Below are 22,099 nucleotides of genomic sequence, written 5' to 3'. Positions count from 1 at the left end.
AGGAATTCTAAAATTTTAAATAGGGTAATACAACTGGAGATGACTTTGGGATCCAGAAACATCTCTGCAGCCTGTTGCTCTCTTCCAAGATTTATTTGTCTGTGGATGGATCATGGCCATTAATAAACTTGTATGGCACCAGAGACAATTCGTGGGCATGACCACCAGCCTCTGGGAAGTTATCATTGACGTCAAGAGAAGGATTCGACAGGGTGATACCATTTCACTGAAACTCTTCAGTGCCACCCTCGAGAACGTCATGCGATGACTGGAATGGGATGGAATGGGAGTGAAGATAGACGGTTGGCAACTACACCACCTCCGCTTTGCTGATGACATCGTTCTAATAACACCAAACATTAGCCAAGCAGCACAAATACTGGCTAACTTCGACCATGAATGTGGAAAGGTCGGTCTACAGCTGAATCTCACGAAGACAATGTTTATGAGAAACAGTTTCATTCCTGATGTTCCATTCACTCTCAATGGAATGATCATCTCCAAATGCAACAGTTATGTGTACCTAGGTCGAGAAGTCAACATGACAAATGACCTGGCACCTGAGTTGCACAGGAGAAAGAGAGCCGCTTGGAATGCCTTCAGGAGAGTCAAAGAATTAGCTAAGAGGATGAAGAACCTCCGGCTCCAGGCACATCTCTTTGATTCCACGGTTCTCCTGCATTAACATATTACTCAGAGATCTGGACCCTACGAAAGCAGGATGAGAACGCTATTCAGGTCTCCCAAAGAGGAACTGAAAGAGCTATGCTTGGTATATCACGCTTCACTCACGTGAGAGAAAGAATCCGGAGTTCCAACCTCCATCAACGGCCAAGAGTCAGGGATGCTGTCTCGTTTGCCAAGGCATTGAAAATCAGATGGGCTGGACATGTAGTGAGATTTGGAAATGGACTAGAGCCATTACCGACTGGATTCCATGGGACATCAAAAGATCGCGTTGCCGGCCACCTATGAGATGGTCAGACTTCTTCATCAAGACCCTGAACGATTGGTTTGAGGCTCTTCATGTTCCTAGAATGAGCAGACACCATTGGGCTACATTAGCACGTGACAGAGATGATTCGAGATGTTACTGGTGCCTGCTCAAGCAAATCGATGAGTAAGGGGATGTCAAGTGATCAAGCTGGAGGAATCGGTCGGGATGGGAGATGTGTGCAGAAAGTAGATAAAGGACCAAACAAGATAACCTCTCAGGGTCTGTATTGCAAACCATAATGCCCAAAAGTAAAGAGAGATTATGGGGAATCATGTCTGACATGGAGGCAGAGGGAGGGTGGGGAAGGGGGGGGGGGGTATACCGAGGATGTTGGTGGTGGGAATGTACACTGTTTGGAGGGATTGGTGTCTTGATCACTTGGCAAGCTCCCCATGGCATATTTGATATGCCAAAAACAGTAACGAGTCTCACAATGAAGACATTACTGGTGCCCACTCAAGCAAATCAATGAACAATGAGAGGACAGTGCTACAGTGCTATAATACTTGCAGTTATATGGATAAACACAGTAAGAGATATAGATTCCAACACTTAGTTCTCTGGGGTCTAAGGGAAAGCCCACTGGACTTTACCATAAATCTCAGACTAGATCCTCAGGCCCCATGGAAGGACAAGTTCTTAAGTCATAATGGCTTGCATCAAGACCGTGCTTTTATGCTTTCTAGGCTGTCCCATTTCAATGCCAGGGTAGCTTAGCCACTTGCCCCAGGTCCATCCAAGTCAGACAGCAAAGGTTTCCCTTTTTGGAGTGTGAGGAACTATGGAAACCTAAGTTCAAGTAATTATGACTGATGCGCGAGAGTAGAAATATTTGTGTTAATCAACTCCAAAATATTAGAAACATAGCATTAAGGTCTTTCTGTGTTTACATAAAGAACATTGCTCTATAGTCTATAGTAAGATATGAAAAGTTACAGGGGAAATAGGAAAGCAAGTAATTCACTTCAAAAACAAAACCCAGAATCACCTAAGTAACCCGAGTTGGGAGATAGTGACAATGAGAGATAAAACACAATGAGAGTTAAAGATAAAGTCAGGGGATTAGAGGTGCTTGCAAGACCTCTGTAAGTTTGTTTGGGGTAGGAAAAGAGGGTAATTCACTGATGACGCCTAAAGCACTAAGGGTTAATGTTCAACAGTAAATGTCTAAAACTAGTTGTGCAAGTAACATATTCATGATTGACTTTCATGAAAAGCAGAAATCTAGCCCTCGTTTTTTTTTTAATTAAAAGTACTTTTTCCTATTAGGCACTGTGGTTTATGATACTGTTATTGATAGGGGATCATGCATTTCACTTTACCACCTTTCAGTGAGTGAGTTACTTACCTTGCATGCGGCTGACCTGGCACCACATATAGTCCTCCAAGAATCGCCAGGAGTGATCCCTGAGCACAGAGCCAGAAGCAAGCCCTGCATACTGCCAGGTGTGGTCCAAAAACAAACAAAAATTCAGTCATCCATTCTTCAAAGAAATGGAGCAAACACTCCTGAAATTTATATGGAACAATAAACCCCCACGAATAGCTAAAGCAATTCTTGGGAAAAAGAAAATGGGAGGAATCAACCTCCCTAACTTCAAACTTTACTACAAAGCGGTAATAATCAAAACAGCATGGTACTGGAACAAAGGCAGAACTGCAGACCAATGGAACAGAGTTGAATACACTGACATCTCCCCTCAATCATATAATCATCTAATATTTGATAAGGGTGCAAGAAATGTGAAGTGGAGTAAGGAAAGCCTCTTTAACAAACTGTGCTGGCATCACTGGACGGCTACATGCAAAAAAATGGGCTCAGAACTCTGCCTAACACCATGTACAAAGGTAAGATCAAAATGGATTAAAGACCTCAACATCAGACCAGAAACCATAAGATACATTGAAGACAAAGTTGGTAAAACCCTCCATGACATTGAGGCTAATGGTATGTTCAAAGATGACACGCCACTGGCTGAGCAAGTGAAAACAGAGATAGATAAATGGGACTATCTTAAACTAAGAAGCTTCTGTACCGCCAAAGAAACAGTGACCAAAATACAAAGACAGTCTACAGAATGGGAAAGAATATTCGCCGAATACACATCTGACAAGGGGTTGATATCAAGGATATACAAAATACTGGTTGAGCTCCACAAGAAGAAAACATCCAACCCCATCCAAAAATGGGGCAATGAAATGAACAGAAACTTTCTCAAAGAAGAAATCCGAATGGCAAAAAAGCACATGAGAAAATGCTCTACATCATTAATCATCAGGGAGATGCAGATCAAAACCACAATGAGATACCATCTCACACCTCAGAGACTGGCCCACATTCAAAAGAACAAAAGCAACCGTTGCTGGCGCGGATGTGGTGAGAAAGGGACACTCCTTCACTGTTGGTGGGAATGTCCACTGGTTCAGCCCTTTTGGAAAACAGTATGGACGTTCCTCAAAAAACTAGAAATTGAGCTCCCATTTGACCCAGCGATACCACTCCTGGGAATATATCCCAGAGAGGCAAAAATGTGTAGCCGAAGTGACATCTGCACTTGTTTGTTCATTGCAGCACTCTTTACAGTAGCCAGAAACTGGAAGAGACCTGAGTGCCCAAGAACAGATGACTGGTTAAAGAAACTTTGGTACATCTACACAATGGAGTACTATGTAGCTCTTAGAAAAGATGAAGTCATGAACTTTACATACAAGTGGTACAATATGGAAAGTATCATGCTAAGTGAAATGAGTCAGAAAGAGAGGGATAGACATAGAAAGATTGCATTCATCTGGGGGATATAAAGTAACAAAAAATGAGATTAATACCCAAGAATAGCTGAGATCAGCACCAGGAGAATTACTCCATAACTTAGAGGCCAGCCGGGTATTCTAGGGGAAAGGACAATTCAGATAGAAAGGGCAACACCAAGTGGAGGGTGTTTGTAGGATCCTCCCAGGAGGGGAGATGCAGGTTGAAAGTAGACTGGACTGAACATGTTCACCACTCAATGCCTCTTTTGCTGATCACAACACCCAAAAGGAGAGAGAGAACAAGGGGGAGTGCCCTGCCACAGTGGCAGGGGGGGATGGGGGGATGGGGGGGGAGGGATGTTGTCCTGGTGGTGGAAAGTGGACACTGGTGGAGGGATGGGTATTTGATCGTGGTATGACCGAGATCCAAGCACAAAAATTTGTAAATCTACAACTGTACCTCATGGTGTTTCACTAATAAAAAAAAAAAAATAAAATAAAAAAAATAAAATAAAAATTCAGTCATCAAGACAAAGAATGCTTTAGCACATTGATACCAGGACACGTGTGTGACTGATGACTGACACTTGGATGTCACAACAGGCATACAGTACCAACAGAAATGGTGATTGTTGCCAAAATTTCAGATGACACTTTAGTTTGGCACCATCTCACTGAGCAGAACACTATAAACGAGGCTGCCAGATGGTAAGGAACACAAATTGCAACATCAGTGTCAACATGTTAATACAATATTTTTTAAATGTCAAAATGAATGCCAAAACCCTGCAACATGTGGATGTTAAGATCTGAAAGGCGGTGGTGACAGGAACCAATGCTGGGGGCCAGAGCAATGGTACAGTGGGGAGGGTGCTTGTCTTGCACACAGCCAACCGGGGTTTAATTCTTGGCATCCCATATGGTCCCCCAATTTCCCATCAGGAGCAATTCCTGATGCATCCCATATGGTCCCCCAATTCCCATCAGGAGCAATTCCAGGACTGAGCTCGGAGCACCTCTGGGTGTGACCCAGAAACAAGACAGGAACCAATGCTGCACTTGCCCAACCCCCCAACAGGAGGGTCCCACTCACATCACCCAAATCCCAGCTCACGATCCCGTCTTCCTGGGGAAAATAAGGCAGATTTGTGGGAGAAGAAGGTGGAAAACCCTCTCCCATTCTACCTGTCCGCTGCAGGTGTGCCCTGCTTTGAGTTTTCCTTCTAACAAGATGAAAAGACAGCCTCTAGTTCTCTAAAAACATAGCTGTCACATGGGGGTGGGGGGTGGCAGAGAATCTGGAAACCCCTAAGCACACCACTCTGTGACTGTGGCGGTCTCTGCTTAGCCTGTTAGACTAATAAATGGGTGTTCAGTCCCCTGAGTAACTAGTCTTTAATACTGCTCACACAAAAACTCAAGATTGGTTAGAAGGTAGCATTAATTTACTTTATCAAGGCCATGATGTATACAAAGTTGAACAGACTATGGTCAACTACAATTCTTACCTACTTGACCAGAGAGGGGAATAGATGATAACTACCCAACCGAGCCCGGCAAGCTACCGAGAGTATTCGATATGCCAGACACAGTAACAACAAAGTCTCCAATGGAGACGTTACTGGGCCCGCTCGAGCAAATCGACGATCAACGGGAGGGCCTTTACCTTTACCTTTACCTTACCCAACCAGCAAAGTACAAAAAACAGCACAGAGCTGGTAATCCTGAAATGCAGATTTTCTCCCATAAGGGAGTTTCTACTAGAAACTAGAACCACCACTGATTTCAGTCAAGGCAACTATTTTTCCCTCTTGCAGTAATTAATACTCCTCTGCAGCATTTATTTTTACCCAATAGCCTCTCACAGAGTCCCTATGTGCCAAATGCGTTTACATATCCCCTTAAGGTTTCATTTAGTCTTTACTATATCCACTGCTCCCAGGAAGAACAAGACTACTATCAATGTGAATCAGTCACAGCAATTTCCATCAAAGAATCTGTGCTGTGTTAGATGAAGAGAGAAGAGATAAATCAGTCCAAATAAAGTATGGTCAGCACAAGATTAGAGACTCTCTCAGCAGAAAAAAAAAGGCAGCACCTTACCCAGCCTAATGGAGGGAGCCAATAGCTGGCCAAGTCATGAAAGTAAGACACAGTCGGGAGGAGATGGAAAAAGCTGAGAAATTACCTCAGAGAAGAGGTGACATTCCTGGACACCATGGCAGCTAACCTGCTTGATGACTATCGTGGGCCATCAGATACAGCCACCCCATGAGCTTCCACTTCAGTCATCACTCTGAAATTTAGGATGTGTTCATAAAAAGACTATGCCATATTGTCCTGTTTCTGATTTCTCTTGAAATTCACTTCCCACAAATGAGACTAAAGGTCACCTAGCCAGGCTGTTTCATAAAGAAAATTTTATCAGCACACAGTCCAATAAATGAGTCAGAGACTGCTTTCATGACACAGAGGCAGAAATGCATCATTATCACAGGTACTGTATCGGCCACAGAATGTAAAATATTGAATAACCATGTGCCATTATATAGAAAGAGATGATAACTCTTGAAGTGGACTATGTAACTCCACAGTTTTCCTGGTCATTTGGATGTAAGAAGTCTCGGTCTCTTCAAGAAAAACATGTCATTCCAAAGAAATGAGAAGGAGAGGGGGTGGGGACCGGAATTGGAGGAAAGAGACTGAAAGAGGGATGTGGCAGGACTGTTCTCCTGGCTGAGGAAAGATCTTCTACCAGATGATTCAGAGCTGGTGTGGGAGGAAGTTATAAGGATACTTGTCAGATGACTAGAATTCATTTTCACAATAAGGTTGTTTCCCTCTGTCTTATTAAAGAAATACGCAGCCTTCTATTTTGCCAGATTTAAAGAACTGTCTGGAGAGTTTTTCTTCTAAGTTATAATCATGCAAGAGGAAGATGAAGCCTCAGGTGCTTGAGCTGGGAGACAGCACACTATTGAAATCAAAGCTGAGGGCCCTTCCTGCTACTGAACCAACCTGAAGTGGTGAATCTGACTCCCACCCCACACAGCCTCAGGACCCCTGTCACTGGCAGGACCCTGCTGATTAATGCGTAAACTGGAAAGATGTTTCATTGACTGCCTTCTAGTCCCGTGAGCACAAAGCAGTCGATAAATATTTATTAAATATATTTTTCTAGGGCTTATGGCACTTACTCAGCGATGACTTGTAATCAAATAAGCAAGGATTATTCAGGGTGTACCAATAAATATAGAAATGTATGTTAATGGAATTCAAGCTAGAAATGCACCTCAGGAAAGAAACAACACACATTGGAGGATCAATTGTCCAGGGGCACTAGCTTTGAGGTAGTATATAAGAAAGAAGCCCCAGAAGTGAGGATTGTAAGAGGGAGAGAAAGAAAGGAAAAGGAATAGAGGGGACAAAGGAAAAAAGGGGTGATTTCTAAATGGCTCTGTTTTGAACAAATAAAAATACATATATTTTTAAAAGCCAATCTTTTTTATTCTCTCTGGCTTTATGTGTATAACTTTCATCTGTCACGGAAATGGTTTCTACACTCAAGTAACAGCAGAGAGTTAACGGAAACTGATTCCCAAATTGCAATTTTTGCAGTAAAAATAAAAAATGGCTTTTCACCACTCATTTGGAGCTGTAGCACCAATATGTTGATGCAATCCCCCTTAAGCCCCAGTCGCATTAGATTCTGAACGCTGTATCACCAATTTGGGCATGCGAATGAGTGTTATGTTAGGATATGTTTATTTAAGACTGAGCATTTTTCCTGAGTTAAACAAAAATTAAAACATTGCATCTGAGGTCATATAAAAAGGGGGCAATGGAATTATCACTTTCTCTCCTGTGCATCCAAAGCTCTTGGGAAGCCTGAGAAGCTACAGGCAGAGCACAGGTGTCTGGGCAGAGCTGAACTAAGTATTGTGTCTTAGAAACTGGGTATCCAGCTTTGTAGAGGAACGATATTGCCTCTGAGAAATGGTCCAATAAGTGATCCTACTAATTTAAAGTAAATACTCAAAAATGTTCTAGCACTGACCATCCAGGTTCATGCTTCCATTGAATTGGAAAGAAGACAAAGACAGTGGGTACCCAAATCGACCTCTGTTAGCTCTGATGTTGCTCGCCACCCTTCCCCCAACAGCCTTCACCACCTTATGACCAACACAGGATGCTGATTTATCCTAGAGGAAATTAAGATTTCAAAGACAGAGTTGTTTTCAGGATACCACCCAGGAATAGAAAGTCCTCATGTCTGTGGTATCCTGGGTTTCTTTTAGAAGTGGTCAGTGGTGATATATAACCTAAAGAAGACAGACAATGATTAACAGCATCTTGATAGCTTTCTTTGTCCTCCTGATGCTCTGTGGATGGTGTCTGAGGGCTGGCCTTATAGCCGTTAACTCAGTCAGGGAAACTTAACCAGAGTTTTGAAGATTACTCCTCCACCCACCCACCCACCCCTTCACCTCACTGTGTGAAGGTCTCCTGAGCCACATATACACACACCCACACTGTGTCTTTTTCAAGTCTTTTTTAAATTCCACGCCTTTCTCACTTCAGAACCATCTACATACTTTCCAAGATGGAGAAGAAAGAGATGTTGGGTGTTTCCTTCCTGGGGACTACCATGACTTCTGATTGTTTATGATCTGAGTCATTCTAACACAACGACTACCTCAAGGGTGCTGCTTTTAGACAGCACAGAGCCTTCAAATAATTTGTCTATGGGGAGCTGGAGTGATAGCACAGTGGGTAGGGCGTTTGCCTTGCACAGGGCCAAACCTGGTTCAATTCTCAGCATCCCATATATTCCCTCGAGCACCACCAGGAGTAATTCCTGAGTGCATAAGCCAGGAGTAACCCCTGTGCATCGCCGGGTGTGACCCAAAAAAGAAAAAAAAACAGTTTGCCTGGAGGAACACAGCCACAAAGCAATGAGCTGGTACCTGCTCAAGGATGCCCGAATTTGCCCTCTGGACCAAACCTATAGGTTCTAATATCTTCATGCTATTGGCCATATTGGCTGTAGAAGTGCCAGCACGGGTCTCACTGTGTGAAGGTCTCCTGAGCCCTATGAGAGCCACAAGAGAGTAGGATTCCCTGTGCCAAGGCTGAGGAACCTCAGGGGTTCCTGAGGAACCTCTGAGGATGGAGGTCCAAGGCACTTAGTCCCAGAACTCAGCTAGAACCTACCAGAGCCATAACTGGACCCCACTGCACTCTGGACACATCATCCCCTCAGCCTCCCAAATTATCAGCCAGAATCTGGGCTTAGTCCCTGGTGTTGGAGCCAATTTTCCACTCTTAGTGTGGGGAAGCTCAGCACACCTGCCTAGTGGCCCCTGAAAAGTAAGGAAGAAGACTCTGGAACCAACAGGACATTTCTCTTGTTGGGGGGTGTCCTCTCATAGGAAATGTGGAGAAAGATATTCTAAAGTTTAGAATGATGAAGTGATGTTCAAGAAATCCTTAGTTAAAGCTAAATCATCAAGCTGACAGGATAGGGAACAAGTCATAAGGAGGAGAAGGAAGAAAGGCTGATTCCGAATACTCAGCAGGCTCACCCCAAATCCAGTTAAGCAGACCTCATTAAGTTCACCCAACACACTACCAACTGCCCATAAGACTTGAATATCCTGTGTCCTCCTCGAGGCACTTCTCAGAGACCACTTGAGGTCACACATTCTCTTGTCGTGTTTTGGAGCAGCTTATTTATGCACCATTTCTCCCTGGAGAAATTAAAAGCTCATTGCTCTGAAGGAAATGCTCTGTTCTGAGTTCAGCAGGTACCCAGTGAAAATTTGTCGAGTGCATATGAAATGAAATTGCTTTACTTGTAACCCTGGCCTCAGTTCTGGTCCAGAGATCCTAGGAGTCCAGAAAATGTAGAGAAAGAATTATGTGGAGCCCGCTGACAGCTGTAAGGCTACTTGTCTGTTCATTTCTGAATTTTCCACTGACTATTCTGTCCCAGGGAAGCCGGCTACCTGCATGTCAAAGAATTTGGTGCATGATCCTGAGGTTTTTGTCAGAAAATATATGAGTAATATGAGCATAATATCTCCTCTGGAAAAAAGACATGCATATTTCAATGGATGGGTCCATAAATTTTGCCAGAAAAATACACAAATGGAGATGAATGTATTTTTCAGTGAAGGTGTCAGAATTTATGTGCTTATAATTGATATGGAATGCTGATTAGAAGGTTTATTATTCGTCAAATGTGCTGCACCTGAAAAGCTTCATAGCAGCCTGTAGACACGAATATTCAGATGACTCCATTCAATGCCTCATCCCAGGCATAAGGAGGCAGAGGAAGGGCCCTCTTCTTTTAAATGTCTCATCCACCCTGATCTTTGAGATGCTGGAATGCATCTGGGCAGGCGGAGACCATCTTTGTCTCATGCAGCATGTGATTAACCCCCCACTGACTCCTAGAGATCCAAAGAAATGGAATTTTCTCCAGGAGTTCTTGGGGGATATTTTTTTTTGGGGGGGAGGGTGGTTCATGGATATTTTCCTGTTGTTGGCCCATACTACCTCACATAACACACATCAACTGCCTTTTACGTTGTATGGACCCATGTAAGATTGCTTGTCTTTTAAATTGTCGCTCAACAAGGATTTTAAAAACTTGTATCACTATTATTCCTTAATCAATAAAGGATTGAGCCCTTATATTGAATTAATTCACAACACGGCTCTTATGTATGTCACTGTTAGCCACTGACATACATACCCATTATGTTCATCAAGATCTTCCCAGCTCAGATGTTTTATTTTTCTTATGTAGGAGTACTGCTATTCAATTAGAAACTGATCAGCTGATTGAATTGGTCATGAACTCCACCTTACTTTTTTTTCATTTTTTTATAATTTTATTTATTGAATCACTGTGAGAGCAGTTACAAAGCTTTTAGGTTTAAGTCTAGGTCATAAAATGAAACACCCGTACTTTCACCAGCGTCCATTCTCCACCCCCAAAACCCCCAGTATACCCCCATTCCATACTCTCCCCCTACCTGTGGGGCAGATGATTTTCACATTGCACTATCTCTACTTTGATCTCATTCAATATTTTGACATCAGATCCACCATTATTATTTGGGGTTTTACCCCAACACTCAGATCTGCTTAAAAGGCAACAGTAGACAATTTTTTTTCTATTGCTGGTTAAGAATAACATATGATGTTGCGTGGCTGCAGAAGTGGCTGCATGATTTTGAAATTCTGAAACTTTAACACTTAAATCTGGAGGGATTTCTGCCAAAACCTTCTGGGTTCTGAAATTTGTTCCTAAGTCTCTGGGATCATGGCCGTTAAGCAGCTTGATCAGGAGCCAGAAAGGCCGTTCATGGGAGGCAACTCGGGGTCTTGTTGGGGTGGGGAGGAAAGGGCCAGCTCCACCCCCACCCCGTGAGGCCCTGCATGTCTCGTCACTGCGGGCCCAAACCTGATTGTCCAGAGGCCTCTGGATGATGGCAGCCACCGGGCTGTCAGGGGGAACAGGCCAAGGCATGAGACCTATTCCCAGCTTGGGAGGCCCAGCGCTGGTAACCAACTGCAGGGACTGGACGCATTTCTGCCAAAAGCCACTGGGATTTGAGATTTGTTTCTGAGTCTCTGGGATCGTGGCCATTAAGCCAGCTCAGATGTTTTAATAATGAAATGCTGGAAGACTCCTGAAATGCTGCTGGAATTCCTAAATATCTAGTGAAGTTTTCTTATAGATTTTAGCACTTTATGACATACAACTTAAGAATAGACTATTTTTAAAAAGCATTTATTTTTAAGTTGGGAGCTAGAGAGAAAGTACGAGGTCAAGGCACTTGCTTGCACATGGCTGACCCACGTTCAATTCCTAGCACCTCATATAGTTTCTTGAGCACCACCAGAAGTCATTCCTGCACACAAAAACAGAAGTAAGCCCTGATGGCCTAAACCATCCCCACAACCACCACCACCAACATCCCTAAAAGTTGTAAAAGCTGGTGATAATCAAGACATCCAGGAATTATTCATTCACAGGAATGACAAGCAGTTGCTAATACAGGTTTGAATGACCAAATTGAAACTTTGTTCCTCTCTGTTCCAGATACATGGCCATCATCCATCCCCTCCAGCCCCGACTGTCAGCCACAGCCACCAAGGTGGTCATCTGTGTCATCTGGGTCCTGGCTCTCCTGCTGGCCTTCCCACAGGGCTACTACTCAACCACAGAGACCCTGCCCAACAGAGTGGTGTGCAGGATCGAGTGGCCAGAACATCCCGATAAGATTTATGAGAAAGTGTGAGTAGAGATGACTCTTGGTGCTGTTTATACATATTTGTGTGTCGTGTTTACTTGTTCTTTTGTCTATTAAAATTTAAAGTTTACAGTCATGCTTTTCTAAAGGCAAAATAGGGCTAAGTTTTAAGGAATGTTCGGACAGTGATTTTTTTTTGTAAAATATCAGAGTATGTTTTTATACAAATCTTAATGATAGAGCCAACTTCATATCCAGTGATAGAGTATGACCTACTGATTGGAAAAGGTGTTGAATATGCCATGAGTGGTCAATAAAATGTCAATAAAGCTGCATTTGACTTCCTCTATAAACATTCCTCACAACCACACTGCTATCAGTGTCCATATTTCCTTTATTTCTCAAATACTATTCTGGACTTTGAAAGGGATCTCTTTTTTCCAAACCTAAAACCTGAATGTTGTTATAGAGTTTCTGCATTTTTTGACTAGGAAGAGTGCCAGTCTACCCTATCACATGGGCATCCAAGATGAGAACAACCCGATTGCTCTCTCTCTCTTCAATTTTCACACTGCCAGGAGTTGATAGATGAGTCCCCAGGTTCCCGTCACACCTCAGGTGGGATTTTACACTGTGTTCAGATTTCCTCTTGGGGCTGTGCTCCCAGTGGCAGCTGGGTCAATGATGTTGTGTTTGGCCATCATCTTTTCCCCACACTGCCCCTTCCATTCTTCACCCAACCCTGGAGTTTCACTCTCCTAAGTAATTTGTGTACACTTGAATGTTCAGTTCATCTGCTTCTGGGGAAAATCAAATTAAAACACCTGCCTTCTAGGATTTTGTGGTTGGAGAAAGCTCACCTATACATGTAAACCGAATTAGAAGGTGGGACAAATGCATTGAGCTCACTAGGCATATGTAACTTACCTTCCTGGTGTGTGACTGATCCCTTCTAGGGCTTCTCAAAGCTATCCTGACAATTTTCTCCTAAACTTCTTATCCTAGAGAAAACATTGAAATGGCTTATGCTTTGTTTTTTTCTGTTCAAGTGAGCCATGATGTGACATTTATATCACCATTCATTTTCTGGATTTAGAACACATTGGTAATACAGGTCCTTTTGGAAATTATCTATGATTTTTCAACCTTGAGTATATTATGTGAATTGTGGAAGAAAATTGGTATAAGCATCTAGGTTTGAATTACAATATTGAAATATTGGGCAATGGTTGCAGTCTCATGGTTAACGTGGGTGGTGATAAGGCACTGTCTTCCAAAAATGATGCTGTAAAGAATAAATAAGACAATGTAGATAAAAACATATATAAATAAATGAGCAGGGTAATTTTTTTCACCTTGTAAGTTGTGAAATGCAATGCAAGAGGTCAGATACTGTTACTGAACCAAATTCATCAGACAGCAGCGTAATCATTATAGGCATCTAAACTCATTAAACAGTAAAATGAAACACTCTACCTGTCAGCTCCGAGATTTACGGATCTGAAAGCTTGTTGTACACAGTTATAAGGCTGCATCTGTTCTGCAAAGCATAAAAATGTGACTTTCCAGAAAGCAGTATATAACAGCTCAGACTTCTCCTTCTAGACACAGACTTGATTTAATCAATCAAGTAGGATGAGAGGAAAGTAGAGGATTAAAGCTCAGCCTAGAAGAAGGAAGGCCTTCAAAATTATTCTTTCAATGAAACCATAAACCTGAATAACGTCTCAGTGGGTGAAAGAGGACAATTTTAGAAGCCAAATGTGACCCGCAAGCACGTGCAAGCCAGAAGGTTCCCTAAAAACCAGGGATAAAATGTTTCCTGGGAAGATGGTGGGTGCCTTTCTGAATTAAAGCTCACGACATCAATTATCTCAGAATCCACCACTGACATCATGAATTGTTGCTCAGTTCTGAATTCTTGTTACCTTTTCAAAGTCTGGGTCACATTTTTGCAAATTTTGCTTTAAATATTCACAATTCTTTTTCTCTTCCAACAGTTTTAATATTTAGCTTGAAAATCAAAGCTTACCTTCCCATAGACCTCTGGGATCTAGTCCGAGAATCGGCGTATTTAAAATTTTATTTTTGAACATTTTTAGTTGCATTTTCTTATGAATGACTAGAGAGCTCTTTTAAGGTCCAAATTCAATAATTTGGATAGTCTATTTTCTTTGGTTTGATCATTTAGGGTCACGATCACGATCACGACCACCCTGTTGTTTGTCGATTGCCTCGAGCAGGTGCCAGTAACGTCTTCTTCGTCCTAGCCCTGACATTTTTTTTTTAAAGTGCCATATTCAAGGCTTTTTCAGGGTTAGGAGAATGAGACCCATCATTGTTACTGGTATTTGGCATATTGGGTATACCATGGGGAGTTTGCCAGACTCTGCCGTGTGGGCATGTTACATTTGGTAGCCTGCCAGTTTGACCGAATTAGGAATGAGATGATAAGATGTCACGCGGCCGCGAATGCGGCCACGCGCTTCCGGGAGCTGAGTGTGATGATCTCTGGATCCTGGCCGTTGTTGGAGTTACACGGCAGTTGGTGGGTGTAACTGTCTAGTTACTGGCAGGTCCAGTCCCAAACTGTACAGGCTTGGAGATCTCAGCCCCGGGTCCCACACACCTGGGTTCCTCTGTCAGCTCTTTTATGCATGAGGCTCATCCAAGTGTGTGGAGAGTGCTCTCAGCATGGCCTTGGCTGGGCCTCGGTGGTCTTCAGCTGTTGGGCCCTGGTGGAGACAGTCAGGCATAGGGTAGGAGACTCTGTCTTGTTCTCTCCCAGGAGCTGAGTGTGATATCATTTAGGGTAAAAGCTTTTTAATACTGGGTTAGAATTGCCATCATTTATTTCATGATTTTTAACCTAAAAATGAGTCTGAATCAGAACATCTGATTTTATTCATTCAAGATGTATAAAATGTTTATTGACATATATGGCAATAATAAGCTAAAGTGTCTATATTTACCCATTCCTATATTTACTGTGATAGAAACATAAGTGCACATAGAAAGCTCTGTTCAAGTCTGTTTCCTCTTTCTCAGCATTCTTTGTAATGCATTATATTTTTAGGGAAATAGAAATTTTACCAGTTCTAAATTGAATACTTGATTATATTCTCTTTCAAATGGAACTACTGATGACTACTTCCGTTTGAGAAAGAATAGTAATTAAGATCAGAGCATAGGCTCTGAAGTCAGATTAATTGATCAACTCCCAGCCACATCATTTGCTAGTTGAGTCATAATGAAAGGTATTTAAAACTCTAAGTCTTATAATACATTCTATATAAAGCTACTAAGATAAGTTGATAATCTATATGCTAGATGCTTGACCCAATGTCATGCACATGGTAATAGTATGATGAATTTTAGCTACTGCTATTAGTATTATTAATTGATCTGGGCACTTGAGCATATAACTAGCAGCAGTTATGGGCATATGCTTAGGTCCAATTTGTCTGATGAATAATTTGTGCCAGCTAATTACATTAAAGGTTTATGAAAAAACCTTCAGTTGCTGCATTCCCTTCTGGTTGCTGGTGTGTCTCAAACCCTGACCATTCATCCTTCAGAATCTTTATTAATATATAAATTAAATTACACACTATTAAAGAAAGGCATTCCAATAAAAGAACAGACAAAAATTTTGAACATGAATTTCACAAAAGGAAGTTTCCAAATGGCAAATTAATATATGAGGAGACACACAATTTCATTCATCACCAATAAAGTGTAAATTAAAATTATAATGAGTTCTTACCCTATTTCGATCAGACTAGCAAATGTTAATAAATCTGACAAAACCAAATGTTTAGAAATCTTTGGTGAACATATAAAACAATGAGAAGTTTTGTGCAATGCAAAAGCCACATTGTAAAGTATTTTATCATACCTAGAAAAGAAACAATTTCCTATATAATGAAGAAATTCCCATTCATGTGTAACTACCCCAGAAATATTCACTTAAGTATGGAGCCAAATGCATTTATCATAACACTCTTGTCAGCATTGGTCTTAATGACTCCAATTAGAGATATTCCAATTGTCCACAATAGGTAAGGTAGGTAAAAAAAATGGCAAATCAAATGGGAAATGGAAGATCACATATCTAATAGAATGAATAAAATATAGTTCTGTCCAACCTAGATGGCACTTATAAAAAAGGTTTTAAAACAAGGAAAACAAAAGTTTATTTTCAGGAGTATGAAAGCAGATGAAAGAAGATAAAGTCAAGTAAGGAATTAGTCATCAGGAAAGTGAATATCATAGTTATCTCTCATGGGAAGAAAAGTATGCAATCATCAGAGCATCACAAAGGAATTTCAAAGATTCCTTCATCACACAGGGACACTTAGTCACTCCTCAGCTTTTGGACTAAGAACCAGTGAATTGATGAGAGACAATTAGAGCTACTTCTGAAGGGAAAGCCTGATTCTATTCCTTGAGTTCTGTGATAGCAACATAAAAGTTTGCTGAAATTACTCATAATATTCAGTAATTTGATTTATGCGTTTTTCCTGGAATGTTTCCATTTTTTTCAGGGTATGATTAAATGCTGCTCCTAGTTTGCTTTTATAAACGGTCTAGAAACTGCTTCCATTGATATAACGCCCTAAGTTCCTCCTTGGAAGTGGTCCTTCTGAGGTGTGTGGCTTGCCTGGGATGATATTATTCACAAATGTCTGAAAAACTGAGGTCTAGATAGATGCACCTCGCCCCATTTCCGCGTTTCCTTTTACCCACTGCAGTTTGTCAGCTGACTCCCATGCTTCAACTCACTTGAAATTTCTACATTGTTCCAATAAGACACAGGACAAATATCTGCTTCTGGAGGGATGTAGAAATGTTAACTAGACTGTTTGTCCACCTAGCACTCACCCCTTGCTGCTGTCTGCTGGCAATCTCTAACTACAAAAATGCAGTGGATGGACAGTGCATGTTTCTGAATAGAGTGAAAACTGTGTGATATCTTTAGCTATCCATGCTCTGATAATTTATGAAAGGGTCTAACACTGATGATACTCTTTTCAGTCTTTGATATGTCCGTCTTTGATATCTCCAGGTAAATAGTTTCCTTTGAAGTGTCATCTAGACATACAAAATATATACACAAATAGAGACTAGTTTCCTCTTTGTACACAAAACATAGCTTACTATGTTTAGCACACTGTTCTATTATCTCTTGTTTCCTTTTTAATAAGATATCTTGGACATCTGTTCTTACCAGTGCAGAATGAACTGCTTCTGTTTCTCAGCTGCAAAGTATTCTATGTTATGAATGTACAACATTATTTAACCGATCACTCTTGGTGGACTTTGGGTTGTTGTTCCCTGCTAGAGAGTACTGCCATGAATGATCTCTGCATATGCCATGCAAGGTTATCTATAGACTTACCATCTCAAAAGGAAAAATTTTGAGAAAAAGGCATATGTCATTTTAATTTTGATACTTTCCTTTCATAGGGGACCATCCTATTTTCCAGTCCCAACAGTAAAATATGAAAGGCATTGTTCTCTGTAGCCCACAGACTATATTTAGGCATTTTGATTTTTGTCCAGCTGATGGAGCAAAGTTATATCTCATTATGGTTAAAATTGCATTCCTCTTACTGGGTTGTCACTGAACATCTTCTCATAACTTAAGAACCACTTACATATATACATATGTAATTTGACGCTTATTTTATTTTTTATATCATAAACAGACTTTGATGTCACTAAACACATTTCCACAGGACCAGAGAGAAAGTTCAGGAGTGAAGATGCTTGCCTTGCATCCCACTGACCCTGATTAGAATCCTTGGAACCACAAAGGTCCTCTGAGGCACCACGAGGGCCACTCCTGAGCACAGAGTCGTGTTTCTACAACTTAATGTGAAAACACACATAAAGTAACATATTTTAAATTAACCCACCTATGTAAATTGATGATATTAGTGATTTTCATTAACTAATAGTTCAAACAAGCAGCTGAAAATGATCGCTTCTTCTTCCAGCTCTAGCCTCCTGGGGAGGTTGGCTCAGTCGCCGCTGCTAGTCCATGGTTGAATTTACAATCTGCAGTTACAGAAAATAATGCAAATGCCATGGCATTCATGAAGTTTTGACTCATTATAGATAGAATATTTTCATCATTTTTAGTTGAGTCCTGCTATCATTAACCATCTGGAATGCTTACCAGCAGCTACTCTAAGGTAACCATGATACTTACTCCAACAGTCTTTTATGAAAGTAGAGATCAAACCCGAGTGTCCTAGAACAGACGACTGGATAAAGAAACTATGGCACATCTACACGACGAATACTATGCAGCCATCAGGAAAAAATGGGATTCGTGTATAAATGGGTGAACATGGAGCATATCATGCTGAGTGAAGTGAGTCAGAGGGAAAGGGACAGACATAGAATGATTGAATTCATTTGGGGGCTTAAGAAAAAAAAACATAGTATGAGACCAATACCCAAGGACAGTAGAAATAAGGGCCAAGAGGACTGGTCTATCGTAGTGGGAAATGTACACTGGTGAAGGGATGGATGTTAGTATATTGTATGGCCAAAACCCAATAATGGGCAACATCGTTACTCTATATCTCCTGATGATTCAATTTAAAAAATTAAGTTTAAAAACCTATAAAATTTCCCAATAAAAGTAGAGTTCATTGAAGATAAAGATTTCATGGGAAACCAAACTGACTCTTCCTGGTAGAAAGGAAGCACAGTGAAGAGAAGCGGAAAATATGAAGAAGCAGCATTTGGCTTTGCAGAATGCATCAACTTCCCTATTCCAACTAGTACTCCCTCTGTTCAAACTAGAGCATATACTAGTAGCTTGCAAAGTTCTTCAGAGTCAAGCCTACTGAGACGGCTGAGGCCAGCAGGTTGCATTGGTCACAGAAAGTTCTAGGGCAATATCCCTGAGGACAAGGAAGATTAACGAGCCTACATTTCTTTAGTAGAGGGCCACTACAAAAGCCAAGAAAAAGTCCATTAGGAGAATGAAAAATGAGAAAAGGATCTGAAAGAATGAGATTTAGACAGCCTGAGGAATTTTAGCCTCTCTGAATCATTTATTAATATTGGTCATATGTCATTTTCTGTTAATTAAACTTGTATATACACAACTTTGTGGTAGAATTGTAGCACGACGTTAAGCCATACCTATTCTGAATCCCAAAGACTAACACTAGTAGTGGACAAGAAGCTGTTGTCAGAAAACTGCGTCATTCATGAATGTTTATCTTAAGATTTTATAGGTGTGGGCAGGAATATGAATATATTAGCTCCAGCACTCTTGTAGGTACTAAAAACAGAGACTTTAAAAATATACTATCATCATTATTTGAGTATTTCTTATTTTGTACACTGGAATACAGAATTAGAAATTAGATGAGGTTGTTACATTTATACATATGCTTTACTTATGTCTATAATAATGAAAACTCAAAATCTCCCCATTGACAGAGAGTGAGAGAGCAAAGGAGAAAAGGTACCTGAAGTTTTACATCTCAAATTTTCCACAAGTGTAAAAAAGAAAAAGAAGTGTGGCAGGCTCCTCTGCCAAGTTGTTCCTGGCCTTGGCCAAAGGGGTGTCAGCATATTTTTTTCCAGGATTAATTGTTTATGCTAGCTGGTGAATAATCTCTTCCCTTGACACACAGGACCACTATAGATACTGCCCAGGGCTCCTCGTCTTGTCATCACTGTTGATGAAAAGCAGTTAAACCAAAAATGAAAAGCACATTGATACTTCAGGACAAAATGGTAGTATAATAACAAGCCCGTAAACCTGACATCTAGAAAGTGATAGAGGAGGAAGCAGAGGCAGGAGAGGGGGAGGAAGAGGATGGAGAGTAATCTAGGAAGTAGTTTGATGCAGAAAGTGAAATGGCTGCCATGTAAATGCCAGAAATTTTAGTACATTTCTGATAGATATTGTGCAGATAAATTCTAGTAGGAGACAGCCAGCAAAGGCAGTGACGGGCAGTGTGTACTGGCAATTTCTAATTAGGAGTTTGAGAATAATGGGACCACCCAATTTCAGATTTTGGGGGGCTTCCAAGGTCAACTTCCAGAGGCAGCTCCTGTAAAATGAAAGAGAGAAATTTTAAACAGCCAGCAACTGACAGTAAGATAAAAAGATGGCCTTCTCCAAAACTAGTTTTCAAGTTGATATAAAGAGGAAGGATTGGAAATACTATTAAATAATTAAAAATTATAAAAATGTGCTGATACAGAAAAGTTTTTTTCAACTATCACATAAGCTCTTTTACAGTTCAGAAGCATGTGGAAGTCTAGCTGCTACATTGCATGTATTTGGCATGACTTAAAACAGGGGACAAAAAAAAAAGCTTCAGAAACAAACTTCAGGGCTAATTCCATTCACAACTTGAGGTTTAAATTGGGTACCATTTTGTGCCAGAAATCAAACCCAAGACCTTGTACATGCAAATCTCAGCCTATTGCGCTATCTCTGTGGCCCCAAAGCTGTACTTACTTTCTCTCACAAATTGAAATCACTATATATCACCTTTATCAGTTAGAGAGGCTTTTGAAGTATAACACTCAAGGCAAATATAACTAAATGCTGCTTTAAATACAGGTATCAACAGGCAGCCAACTATAGATATGTTGTTAAAATTCCATATTTTAAGAACGCTTCATAAAAAGTTCTGCAATTCAGAGAGAGATCCAGTATATGAGACAAGTTATTACTACAACTAACAAAGAGGAAGTTTTATGAATAAGAATAAGAAAAGACTTAAATACTTATTCATAAATGAATATGAAAAACTATTACAATGGTGAATATATTTTTTCTTTCTTTAACTGGCCCAGACGAAATGTAATGAATATGTTAAGCATGACGCAGGTTATGGGGACACTGGGTGCAGTTATCAGGAGGAGAGTTTAATAACATCTATGAAGTTCTTTTAATGAAAACTTAATTTGCATCAGAATTACACTCTTAGAAAATCACAAGGGCAAGAATGTATTTGCCAATAGCTTGATTTATAAGGCTGTCAAATTAAAACCAAATGCCCAATCATAAAAGAATCAATTACATCAACGACAGATCACCCACAGAAAGAAAAACTATGTGATCATTTAAACTAGTGCTGCACAGTTGGGTTAATTAATATGAAAATATAGTCATGCTACTCTGATCAGTAAATAAAATAGGGATTCAAAGTAATAGGTATAGTATAGTACCATTTGTATGATTCATAAAATATATGCTCACTTTAATAGATTATAAAAAAATTTTTTGGAAGATATACAATGAAATAGTGCTCAATGTTTTTGCTATCTTGGCAGTAAATTGCAGGTCAAAAATTAAAAACTGTATTTTGGTTAATCTGCAATTTTAGTTTCTTCAAGATGAATATAAATTATTATCAGCAATAAATTTTTAAAATTAGCATTGCAAAATGTTTAAGGCATTCAGTGCTGGAAGAAAAATATTGTCACTTTAAGAATCTCATTGGGGCATGAAAAATGAAGTAAATTAATATTTTAGGAACTAAAATATAGTGTGATTAATTTTAAAAGTATGAGACCACAATTTAATGACATCTGATTTTTTTCATTGCATAGTTAGTGATTTCTGTCTGCATGTATTTAACATTTTTATTACTCTTTACTTTTTTAAATATACCAGAATAAAAAATAAAAAATACACCAGGATACATGCATTTTGGAGGTTTGTATCATGTTTCTCTACCATTGTGAAGCCTTCCAGTCTATAGCCAGTCTCTACTCTAAATACTCTTCAATTTTTTTAAGAGTTTTAAATCACCTTCCTTCTGTTCTTCTCTCCTTTTCAGAGTTGATTCTGTGCATAAATTGTTTTTTTCACATCCTGCTCTCCATACACCTTCCTATTTTACTTAGTCACTTCTTTTATTGTTTTACTTGTTCTGGGTATATTCTGAAGCATTTCTGATAAAATTGTAAAGTCAAAGATTATCTGCTCTTCACTGCTTCCCTTGAAATTTTAGTTCCATAATCATGTTTTCATTTAGTTCTATAATCAGTCTCTGCCCTTGTCATGATGCAACAGACTCTGGAATCTTGTTTT

The 22,099-nt window shown here is 40.3% G+C and overlaps 1 protein-coding gene across 1 annotated transcript in view; it reads left to right on the top strand.

The window, feature by feature from the left end:
- TACR1 (tachykinin receptor 1) overlaps positions 1–22,099 on the top strand; it is a 167,394-nt gene that overhangs the window by 75,921 nt on the left and 69,374 nt on the right. The window contains exon 2 of the mRNA XM_056114787.1: positions 11,865–12,059. Coding sequence (XP_055970762.1) covers positions 11,865–12,059 — 195 coding nt within the window. The remainder of the gene's footprint in view (positions 1–11,864; positions 12,060–22,099) is intronic.

Source organism: Sorex fumeus, unplaced genomic scaffold, assembly GCF_029834395.1.
Source record: "Sorex fumeus unplaced genomic scaffold, SorFum_2.1 ptg000003l, whole genome shotgun sequence".
In the NCBI taxonomy this organism is placed as follows: domain Eukaryota; kingdom Metazoa; phylum Chordata; class Mammalia; order Eulipotyphla; family Soricidae; genus Sorex; species Sorex fumeus.
Note: the sequence above shows the minus strand (reverse complement) of the source record. Positions and strands in the feature narration are given on the sequence as shown.